Below are 12076 nucleotides of genomic sequence, written 5' to 3'. Positions count from 1 at the left end.
GGGGCGACAGACAACAAAACATGTAGAAAGGTGTCAAAATCGTCAGACCAAATAGAATTAAAGCTATATGCACATCATTAACACAATAAATAGAATAGTAAATATATACAAGTAAAATAGAGTAATAAATCTGTAGAAATATATACAAGTGCTGAGGGGGGAGATGGGGAGGAGGAGAGGAAAAAGGGGGCTCAGTCTGGGAAGGCCTCCTGGAGGAGGTGAGCTCTCAGTAGGGATTTGAAGGGAGGAAGAGAGCTAGCTTGGCAGATGTACGGAGGGAGGGCATTCCAAGCCAGGGGAAGGATGTGGGCTGGGAGGTCGATGGTGGGACAGGTGAGAACGAGGTACAGTGAGGAGGTTAGTGGCAGAGAAGCGGAGGGTGCGGGCTGGGCTGTAGAAGGAGCGTGGCTCAGTGGAAAGAGCACGGACTTTGGAGTCAGGTTATGGATTCAAATCCCGGCTCCGCCAATTGTCAGCTGTGTGACTTTGGGCAAGTCACTTAACTTCTCTGTGCCTCAGTTGCTTATCTGTAAAATGGGGATTAAGACTGCGAGCCCCCCATGGGACATCCTGATCACCTTGTAACCTCCCCAGCGCTTAGAACAGTGCTTTGCACATAGTAAGCGCTTAATAAATGCCATTAACAAAAAAAAAAAAAGGAGAGAAGGGAGGTGAGGTAGGAGGGGGCGAGGTGGTGGAGAGCCTTGAAGCCGAGAGTGAGAAAGTTTTGCTTGATTGGTAGGTTGACAGGCAGCCACTGGAGATTTTTGAGGAGGGGAGTAACAAGCCCAGAGCATTTCTGCACAAAGATAATCCCAGCAGCAGAGTGAAGTATAGACTGAAGTGGGGAGAGACAGGAGGATGGGAGATCAGAGAGGAGGCTGATGCAGTAATCCAGTCGGGATAGGATGAGTGATTGAACCAGCAAGATAGCAGTTTGGATGGAGAGGAAAGGGTGGATCTTGGCAATGTTGTGGAGATGAGACCGGCAGGTTTTGGTGACGGATTGGATGTGTGGGGTGAACGAGAGAGCGGAGTCGAGGATGACACCAAGGTTGTGGGCTTGTGAGAAGGGAAGGATAGTAGTGCTGTCTATGGTGATGGGAAAGTCGGGAAGAGGGCAGGGATTGGGAGGGAAGATAAGGAGTTCCGTCTTGGACTTAAGTCCAACATTAATGTCTCCCTCTGTGAGCTTGTTGCGGACAGGGACTGTGTCTACCAACTCTGTAATGTATTCTCCCAAGTGCTTAGTACAGTGCTCTGCACACAGTAAGCACTCAATAAGTACGATTGATACTTAATTAACCCAGCCAGATTTTCACACTGAAAAAGTCACAGCCCCTCCCTCCCCTGTCTTTATTACTATAGCTCTTTATTAGACATTTTGCTTCTTGCTCTTCCTGATAAAGAAGAATTTCTTATCCAGTAGACTGGTAAACGTTTAGTTGCACCTATTATAGACTTGTGTGATGCTAAGTTAAACCTTTCTGCTTTTTCCTAAAGTTGGATTGTAACAGAAACCCTTCAACTAACTTCTACTGATTTTAAAATTAGGTAATGCAGAAATTAATAAAAGAGATCCAAAGGGAGCTAGAAAGAGAAAAGAGGACGAAAGAAAGAAAGAGGAAGAACAGACTAGTAAGAGAGATGGTAAACTTTTATCTTGTTGTATGTTTATAAGGAGCCTTAAACAAAATTTGGAGGATTGCTCTACTCAGGTTACAAATGTTTTCCAGTTTTGCAGGCGGTTGTCTCCTACTTTATCTGGGCTCTGATAATCTCTGAGTAAACTTGCAGACATCAGAATCTGTGTCAGGCCAACTTGAACTTAACACAGTCTAAAAACCCAGTCCCTCCTCCACTTTTCGCATTCAAGCTATGTAAACTCCATAAAAGAAGGGTATTAAGAATTGGACACCTAGATTACCAAATTATGCAATAATAGAATTCAGAGCTTGAGTTTTTCTGGCCACAACAAAAGACTTCCTGCTCTCCCTCACAAGTGAAGGACATTGCCACAGCTAGTCAAATAGCTCTGGGTGAATATTTTTAGACACCCACCTGCTCTCAGTGGGAGGTGAGTGGGATAGTTAACTTTCATTGTTATTGTAACTACTTTCTATTAAAAACTTCAGAAGTCCAAAGTGGGGTTCCAGATAGTCCCTATCCATTTTATTGTCTGCAAGCATGCCATTATTTGTCCATCATCTCAACAGGCATCAGCCACCAAAAATGGTTACCTTACTGCACTGAGGGTTGGAGGTTTGTGTGGGAATGGTTCATATGGGCCCATGGCCCCAGAAATCTAGCCGAGACATCTCTCCGGGGCTCCTACTGCTTTCCGCAGCAGAACTGGGGTAGGAGAAGGCGGGATGAGAGAGAAGGGTCCCCATGTTGACTTCTGTTACTTGGATGGAGAGCTCTAACTCTCTTATTTGGACATTGGGGGCAACAGAAGCTGGCACTCTAAATTTTCCTCAACCGATGCTCTATTGCAGATCCATTATTTAATCCCAGCCCAAATAATGGAGTTGAGTAATCCCGAAATGGTGTTACCTTGGAAATAGGTGTTTACTCCTCCCTAATCAGTGAGCCTTGTATTTATTTGATTCGGACAGAAATCTTGCCTTCGTCTTTATAAATGGAGACGATCCCTGCTTTAGTGTTCGCTTTAAACCAGGTCGTTTTTATTTAATATATACTTGAGCAGCTAGCTTTTCTTTATGTACGGTATCCTCCTTGAGCGCTACCGTATATCAGACTGTAGAAGGTACTCTTTGGTAGTTAGAATTGATGTCTTTTAGACTGTGAGCCCACTGTTGGGTAGGGACTGTCTCTATATGTTGCCAATTTGTACTTCCCAAGCGCTTAGTACAGTGCTCTGCACATAGTAAGCGCTCAATAAATACGACTGATGATGCTGATGTCTGCATTTCACTGTGTTGATTTGACATTCAAGCAGAAACTCCTCAACTCTGGCAGTTTATGAATTTCAAGTGATTTGAATCATAAACGTTTATCCTTTGTGGAGTTGCAGCATTCCTTATGCCGAGTCAATTCAGTTTCCATATCCCAGTAAACCACAAGGAAGGGGTGGTAAAATCTACTGACAGAACTCAAACATTTGACCAGAAAATGTGACTCTTCCTCTTCCTGTTCATTTAAGATGCAAGTGACAGTGGCCGTTCTTATAAGACCGTCTTGGATCGTTGGCGAGACTCTCTCCTGGCCTCTGCCAGCCTTTCCCAAGTCTTCCTCCATCTCTCCACCTTGGATCGAAGCGTCATTTGGTCTAAGTCTATCCTGAATGCTCGCTGTAAGATTTGCCGAAAGAAGGGTGATGCCGAAAGCATGGTGCTCTGTGACGGCTGCGACCGAGGTCACCATACCTACTGCGTGAGGCCGAAGCTCAAGGTATTTTTAGAGGACCGTTTTTCAGGTAAGAATTGAGGACTTGGGGACACGGGGTACTAATGGACCCTCGTGTGTGCAATGCCAGGCCGTTCCCGAAGGAGACTGGTTCTGCCCAGAGTGCCGACCGAAGCAACGCTCGAGACGCCTCTCCTCCAGACAGAGACCGTCCGTGGAAAGTGATGAAGAGCAGGAAGAACAGATGGGGGAGGAGGAAGAGGATGATTATGCTGAAGTTGGGCAAAGCGAAGAAGAGGATTATGAGATGGAGCAGGAGGAAGAGGATGAGTCTCAAGAAGAGGAAGAAATGAGGTAAGTAAAAACCATCAGAACTCTGTTGACATATCTAAGGAAGCTTAACTCCCTCACTGGTGTTTGACAGTTCAAATTGTCAATAGAAGAACTTCAACAAATGATTTACTTTTTTCATACTATCCTCATCTGGCCGTACTTTCCAAGAGGTACGTAGTAGAGAATCTTGGAATTGGTATTTCTCTGAAGTCCAGAGTTAATAGGGCTCTGAATCCATACAAGGAAATGCCCTCTTGACTGAATTTTCATCTTCACCAAGCCCCTATTTTCTTGTTGTGGTTGATGAGCCGAATACCTGATGTTTAACTTCAAGTCAATTTTTGTTTTTAAGAGCGTGTAGCATTGTGCATTCGTCCCTCTGCATTCAAATAGGTGCTCAATTAAATATTTGTGGTTTTGAGATGTGCTTTAGCCTTCCCTTCTGGTCTACGAGCTGTACTTCAGAACTGAACATGGTCCTTGCTCTTAAGAACTTCCAGTCTTATGGGAGGAAACAGGGAGAATCAAATTGTGTATGTGTGGAAACTAGAGAAAACACAGGTACAGCTCGTAACAAAGAATACAAAAAATGAACAACAGAAGTGCTGAGGGTGGCTGATGGAATGACATGACCAGAAGAGGTGTTTTTATTTTTATTTTTAAGGAGGGGTTGAAGGTGGGGAGGGAATTCTAAGTAGGAAAAGTGGGAGATGCAGTGTGGGTCAGTTCACTTGGAAGGAGCCAAGAATGTGAGTTTGGGTATAACAGAAAAAGAATGGGAACTAGTAAGGAACTGGGTTTTTTTGTTTGTGTTTTAAGCTATTGGTTAAGCTCTTTACTTTCATCCAGCCACTGTACTAAGTGCGGGATTAGATACAAGCTAATGAGGTTGGACACAGTCCACGTCCCAAATAGGGACTTACAGTCTTAATCCCCATTTTACAGATGAGGTAACTGAAGTACTGCGAAGTCTTAATAATAATGATGGCATTTATTAAATGCTTACTATGTGGAAAGCACTGTTCTAAGCGCTGAGCACTGTTACAGCAGACAAGTGGCAGAGCCTGGATTAGAACCCAGGTCTTCTGATTCCCAGGCCCATGCTGTATCCACTGGGCCATACTGCTCGGAGCTCTTGCATGTAGTGGTCACAAGTGTCTGAGGTTTTTCTTGAATAAAATCTCTTCAGCCCCTGAACAGTAGTTAACAGAGTAGTAGTAGTTCATAGTTAATTTTACAAGAAGGCAAAATTGAGAGTCTACTTCAAGGGAAGCTGCCAACCAATTTTATCGGACAGGCGTTAGATACTACAATACAGTAACCATTTCAGATTTCAAATGTGCCGTGGGGCCCGGGGGGGAGAGGTGTTCAGAAATGATTTAGGCCGTAATTGTCCTCATTAAATATTTACAGTCCTCCAAAGCGTGGAAGACCACAAGTAAAGCTATCAATCAAAACCAGAAGCCGACTTAATACTCCTTTCTCAAGTCGAAGCAGCCAGCGCCAGGACCCTGGGAGATACGCTTCTCGGAGTCAGCAGATTACCCCCAAACAAAGCGGGTCTGCCTCGAAAACTACCGGGAAAGGCCTGAGAAAGATCAGATCGGCCCCTACGACAGAAACTAAGCCTTCTTCCAGATTTCCAAGCCGCTCGACTCGTCAAAGCCATGGCTCCTTGCAAGCAGATGCGTTTGTCGAACTTCTTAGTCCTCGTAGGAAGCGAAGGGGCAGGAAAACTGCAGAAAACACACCAGAAAACAGCCCCTCCAGCTTTCCTAGCTTCAGGGTCATTGCCACTACCACAAGTGAGCAGACGAGACCATTAAATTCTACACCAAAATTTTCTCTTCAGGATAGCGAGCCCAAGATAAGGGGCAGAAAACGACAATCTACAGGTAGAGCGTATGTCGTCTAACAGTAATTAATGCTCCTCAGCTAGGGTTTCTCCCCTACTTTCACCACCAAATTCACTTCCAAAACCGCGACACTAAAAAACCCGTTTTGGAACCTGGAGGGTGGCAGGTGATGGGGAGAGTTTTTCCAGGTGGATTACGATATTTTCAGAAAGTGTTTTTTGCCTTTTGCTTATGGAGTGAGCCGATCCTGTCCGTCCCCGCCGCCTTCTCCCACTTCCCCCCCTTCAAATAAGTAATGTCACTGTCGTTGGGAGATTGTATGTCTTACCAAATTAAGCTGTATTGTTTCTCGTGGGTACCTAAACCTTATTGGATTGTTCTTTAAAGCAGATTTTCTTAGAATTGGAAGCCTGTGTACTAGCATGTATTTGCTGGTATTCTTTTTTATGGTACTTAAGTGCGTACTGTGTGCCAAGCACTAAACGCAGGGGTATATATAAGGTAATCAGATTGGATGTAGTCCTTGTCCCACATGGTGCTCACAGTCTAAGTAGGAGGGAGCAGGATTTAATCCTCATTTTACAGATGAGGTAACTGGAGCACAAAGAAGAGTCACCCAATAGACAAGTGGTGGAGCCAGGATTACAGCCTAGGTCCTCTGACGACTCGTAGGCACATCATCATCAGTCGTATTTATTGAGCGCTTACTATGTGCTCTTTCCACCAGACCACACTTGCTTGCCTTACCAAAGCAGAAGGCGGGAGAATGGCAAAATTCCCTTCTCTGGTTTTTCATAAGATCATCTTGACGTGAAAGTTTCTGAAGAGGAAAACACATGTGCAACACTTGTCACACCTTTTCCTCTCCAGTTTAAAAGAGATCTGCTAATCCAGAAACTTGGAAGACATTTAGATTTCTAGACTGTGAGCCCACTGTTGGGTATGGACCGTCTCTATATGTTGCCAACTTGTACTTCCCAAGCGCTTAGTACAGTGCTCTGCACACAGTAAGCGCTCAATAAATACGATTGAATGAATGAATTTAGGCTTTCTGAATTAACCATAAGGCCGGTAGCAAAAGAAAGCACTAAGGTCAAGTATTTTGCTGCTCCTTTTCTCTCTCCATATTGAAAAACTTAAAAGGAATATGGAGAAGAACCATAAAGGAACAAGGGGCTCACTCAAGTCTGCCCTCAGACCCCCGCCCCCTGTCAATTCAAAGCTCCTTGTGGGCAAGTAACATGTCTGCCAATTCTGCTGTACTCTCCCAAGCGCTTAGTACTGGGCCGCGCACATAATCAATCAATCAATCGTCTTTATTGAGTGCTTACTATATGCAGAGCACTGTACTAAGCACTTGGGAAGTACAAGCTGGCAACATATAGAGACAGTCCCTACCCAACAGTGGGCTCACAGTCTAAAAGGGGGAGACAGAGAACAAAACCAAACATACTAACAAAATAAAATAAATAGAATAGATATGTACAAATAAAATAAATAAATAAATACATAAGTAAGCGCTCAATAAATACGACTGATTTAGACACAAATTTTGACACTCTTGGCTGTTGGCTTTTAACTGTGGGTTTGGGATTACATAAGAAATCTGGATGGAAGATAATTGACTTTCTCCCTCCCCCCCCCCGCTCCTAAGAAGGAATATTCTGCTTGGTTTATTTTTCAGATTCATCTCCCAAGACAATGAACCGAAGAAGTTCAGGTCGCCAGGGAGGAGTCCACGAACTGTCCGCTTTTGAGCAGCTTGTAGTAGAGCTGGTACGGCATGACGACAGCTGGCCTTTCTTGAAACTGGTTTCCAAAATTCAGGTAACCGCAGCCATCGGGAGTCGAGAGCGGTACGGTTAAAAGTGCCCCTTCTTGGGAATTCTGAGAACTGAGGGTGATAGGTTCCCTGTCCGGACTGGTTCTGGAATTCCAGGAAGTCGTTTCCCAATCGTCTGGGTGTCCTCAATGCAAAAGCAGAAAGGGCTCAAAATTGAGGAAGAGTCTAAGGTATGGCGGGTTCCTTGTGGGCAGGAAGCGTGGCTACCAACTCTGTTGTGCTGAAACTCTCCCAAGCGCTTCGAGTAATCCTGTGCACGTGGTAAGCACTCAAATAAATGCCATTGTTTGATATGGCCATTGTTAAACTTTGAGAAGCAGCGTGGCTCAGTGGAAAGAGCCCGGGCTTTGGAGTCAGAGGTCATGGGTTCAAATCCCGGCTCTGCCAATTGTCAGCTGTGTGACTTTGGGCAAGTCACTTAACTTCTCTGGGCCTCAGTTACCTCATCTGTAAAATGGGGATTAAGACTATGAGCCCCCTGTGGGACAACCTGATCGCCTTGTAACCTCCCCAGCGCTTACAACAGTGCTTTGCACATAGTAAGTGCTTAATAAATGCCATTATTATTATTATATTTAGGTGACTAGGTAAAGAACCACTCTACTGATCTATTTATTTTATTTTGTTAGTATGTTTGGTTTTGTTCTCTGTCTCCCCCTTCTAGACTGTGAGCCCGCTGTTGGGTAAGGACTGTCTCTATGTGTTGCCGACTTGTACTTCCCAAGCGCTTAGTCCAGTGCTCTGCACACAGTCAGCGCTCAATAAATACGATTGATTGATTGATCAACAACATCCCTACTTCTACAATCTTATTCTTACCAGGTTCCGAGTCCGTGATGGAAAAATATGGCAACGAGAGCAGTTTAGCCCCTTGTTTCTTTTTCCATTGTCCTCAGTCGCTGGCCCTAAATATATGAAATTGAACCTTGGTTTTTGCAGCTGTGGTCCTCTCTGTCAGTTTCACATGGCAGTACTGAAAAATGGCAGAGCTTTCTGTGGGTCCATCGGAAATACTTGCCCGAGGGCTAGGGAACCCTGTCAAACGAGAGAAGAGGGACCCCATAGGAGATGGGGATTAGGAGGAGGAGTAGCAGAGAGGAAGAGATCAGTCTCCCCAGGGGCAGGACAGCCAGCTTGGTGATGGGGAGGAGAAATTTAAGAAACAAGGTGGGTCAAACTTCAGGTGCCTTGCCCAGGAGTGTCTGAGAACAGCTAACACCCTCGCTGTGTCAATTAGGTATATAGTATTTGCCATTTGTACCATTAGGAATGAACCAGAATGATGGCATGAAAAGCTCAAATTGAAAGAGCCATGGAAATAATAATAATAATAAGGACATTTGTTAAGTGCTTACTATGTGCAAAGCACTGTTCTAAGCGCTGGGGAGGATACAGGGTGATCAGGTTGTCCCACTTTTTTTTTTAATGGCATTTATTAAGCGCTTACTATGTGCAAAGCACTGTTCTAAGCGCTGAATAATAACAGCATTTAGTAAGCGCTTACTATGTGCAAAGCACTGTTCTAAGCGCTAGGGAGGTTACGAGGTGATGAGGTTGTCCCACGGGGGGCTCACAGTCTTCATCCCCATTTTACAGTTGAGGCCCAGAGAAGCGAAGTGACTTGCCCAAAGTCACCCAGCTGACAGTTGGCGGAGCCGGGATTTGAACCCATGACCTCTGACTCCAAAGCCCGGGCTCTTTCCACTGAGCCACGCTTGGTGTTCACAGTCTTAATCCCCATTTTACAGATGAGGGAACGGAGGCCCAGTGAAGTGAAGTGACTTGCCCAAAGTCACACAGCTGACAATTGGCGGAGCTGGGATTTGAACCCATGACCTCTGACTCCAAAGCCCGGGCTCTTTCCAATGAGCCACACTGCTTCTCTAATGAACATTGTTTAGCCTCTGTTTGCTATAGTCTTTTATTGCTGAACTATGGGTTACCGTGTAATTTCTCACTTAGTTGCGGGCTCCTAAGCCACTCAAAGATACCCACCCCACCTTCAGATGACGAGGTCCCTATCATTTCTCTGGAGAGTATCTTTTTAAGTAATTCTCTGTTACTAAAGGTATTAAAATTAAATTTAGTTAATGTCTAAATTGTTCATGAGTTACTTTCTCTTTGCCAAAAGTCCTTAATCTGGATAGATATTAATAGCAAGGGGGTGGTTTTGAATTTTTTTTTTCCATTATCTTCGCCGTAAGAATATGTTGAAATGCAATTACAATTTTACTTTTACAGGTTCCAGACTACTATGATATCATCAAAAGACCTATTGCCTTAAATATTATTCGTGAAAAAGTGAACAAATGTGAATACAAATTAGCATGTAAGTGACTTTGCTATTCCCCGCGCTCTGCATTCTTTTTTGCCTGACTGATATAGGCGAAAAAGCTGGAAAAGTAACGGTCTATACGTACTCCTTTTTTGCGTTCCTAGTACGGTGCTCTGCACACAGTAAGCGCTCAATAAATACCATTGATTTATTTTATTTTTTAGACTGTGAGCCCACTGTTGGGTAGGGACTGTCTCTCTATGTTGCCAACTTGTACTTCCCAAGCGCTTAGTCCAGTGCTCTGCACACAGTAAGCGCTCAATAAATACAATTGATGATGATTTATTGAACTAGCGTTGGAGACGGAGACTTTTAGGATTGGATTGTCCACCTCCCTCTTCTCCACCATCCTGAGCGTGGGGGGTTTGAGCCTGTTTATTGTTTTGTTTTTGACTGTGGATCCGATACCATTTGAGGCGGTTTCCATTGGAATCTGTGGGTAGTCGAGGATTGAGTGCATTGTGAGCAGGGAGTGTCTGTTATATTGTGATATTGTGCTTTAGCAAGTGCTTTGTACAGTGCTCTGCACACAGTAAGCACTCAATCAATGTGATTGATTGATTAGAGAAACAAGCTAATTGAAAAGAGGCGGACTCTGGCAGTTTATCTGGATTTCTCCTACCCCCCTTTAACATCTGTTTTGCCAGAAAGCAGGGTGCTGCTGACTTTATCTGCTACTTTTCTCCAGTCCTCACTGCCTAAAGAGGAAAACAGTGGTTCTCCTTGATCACCAGCTCTTTCAGGAACTTGATGATAATCATCGTGGTATTTGTGTTTGTTCCAGTATCTGTCTGCGCCCACCCTAATCCTTCTCTTTTGTTATTTCTTACCAGCTGAGTTCATTGAGGATGTTGAACTGATGTTCTCAAACTGCTTTGAGTACAACCCCCGCAACACAAGTGAAGCGAAAGCGGGAACTAGACTTCAAGCATTTTTCCACATTCAAGCTCAAAAGCTTGGACTGCACGTGACCCCTGGAAACGTGGATTATGCTGCGCCTCCATCTGCGAAAAAGTCGCGGATATAATTCGGTCCTTCCAAAGGATTCGTTTTGAAAGAACCTAATGTTGTTCAGAGAAGTGGAACGTTAAATCACGCGGAGAAGCAGTCGTGTCTGTATAAAGCAATAACAACAGTTTAACCACCTTGAAGTGTGGCCTGCACTATATTCTCAATTTTAATATTAAGCACTCAGGAGAATGTAGGAAAGATTTCCTTTGCTACAGTTTTGTTCAGTGTCTAAAGTCTGATGTATTGGATACAGTACTGGTTTACAGAGGTTTGTACATTTTAAAAATCATTCATGTGTCCAAATAGCCCCCCAAATATTATTTCTTCCGCACCTATGCCTTGTTTCATCTTCGTTGTTCTAGAAGCTGTGGTATTGTGGGGGCTTTATCAAGATGGATGAAATCTTCTACTGTAGCACAGTTTGGGAAACTGTGTAAAAATGTCTGAGAATTGTTAATGAGCACACCTTTTTCAACACTACACATGAATGAGTACAATTGCATATCTTTAAAAGTGCTGTACCAGTGCCGGCTGGAGGTATTCAGTCTGAGTTTATTAAGTAGATATTTATTTAGCATTCAAAGGAATTTGTGAATTTGTTTTGTATTTATAAAATTCGTGCCTGGGGAAAACAAAGCTCCTTAAATTTTTGTTTTAAATTTTACTGTGTTGTTGACTCCTCTGACTCCCTAATGATCACCCAGACCAGGTAACACCTTTCCTTCGCAGTTCTTCCAGCGGATAAATAACTTTTGCAGAACTGTATAATAAGTTTCTACGTACAACTTTTTTAAGTGTACAAATAAAATGATACATTTTTTCAAAGTATGCCGTTTTCCCGGGAGTTCTTGCTGTATAGAAGGAGGCGCAGACAGCGTTGAGCCAGGGGAAGGTCTGTTCGGGGAGAGCTTGGGAGGGTTTCGGGCAGGGGGCCCAGCAGGAGTTGCGGTGTCCGGCCACCCTCTAGCCCCTCAATCAATCAATCAATCGTATTTATTGAGCGCTTACTGTGTGCAGAGCACTGTACTGAGCGCTTGGGAAGTCCAAGTTGGCCCCTCGGCTCCCACGGGAGTTGGGTAAAGCCCGACAACCGTGCCTGCGGGACGGGCCTTCTCCCTCCTTCCGGCTGCCCTTGAGAAAATGAATTCCCTTGTGGGAATACTGTTAACCACTTCTATTATACTTCCAACTGCTTAGTACAGTAGTCCAGAGAACTTCATAAATTGGATAGATTTTCCTCTCTCCTTCCTCCTCCCTTGGAACGGTGTGGGTTGTCCTTGCTTGGAGGATGGAAAAGCGGGATCATCAAGGGCGGGGAAATGCGGTTTT

At 44.2% G+C, this 12076-nt stretch overlaps 1 protein-coding gene across 2 annotated transcripts in view; it reads left to right on the top strand.

Annotated features, from left to right (window-relative positions):
* BAZ1A (bromodomain adjacent to zinc finger domain 1A) overlaps window positions 1–11575 on the top strand; it is a 95936-nt gene extending 84361 nt beyond the window's left edge. For both annotated transcript variants that reach the window (XM_038756158.1, XM_038756157.1), the window contains 6 exons: window positions 3167–3414; window positions 3500–3723; window positions 5116–5597; window positions 7243–7385; window positions 9643–9730; window positions 10570–11575. In XM_038756158.1, coding sequence (XP_038612086.1) covers window positions 3167–3414; window positions 3500–3723; window positions 5116–5597; window positions 7243–7385; window positions 9643–9730; window positions 10570–10763 — 1379 coding nt within the window. In that variant the 3' untranslated portion in view covers window positions 10764–11575. The remainder of the gene's footprint in view (window positions 1–3166; window positions 3415–3499; window positions 3724–5115; window positions 5598–7242; window positions 7386–9642; window positions 9731–10569) is intronic.
* Window positions 11576–12076: the final 501 nt, after the last annotated feature.

This window comes from Tachyglossus aculeatus, chromosome 14 (genome assembly GCF_015852505.1).
Source record: "Tachyglossus aculeatus isolate mTacAcu1 chromosome 14, mTacAcu1.pri, whole genome shotgun sequence".
In the NCBI taxonomy this organism is placed as follows: Eukaryota; Metazoa; Chordata; class Mammalia; order Monotremata; family Tachyglossidae; genus Tachyglossus; species Tachyglossus aculeatus.
The sequence above is the reverse complement of the archived record's forward strand: the minus strand, read 5'-3'. Positions and strand labels throughout refer to the sequence as shown.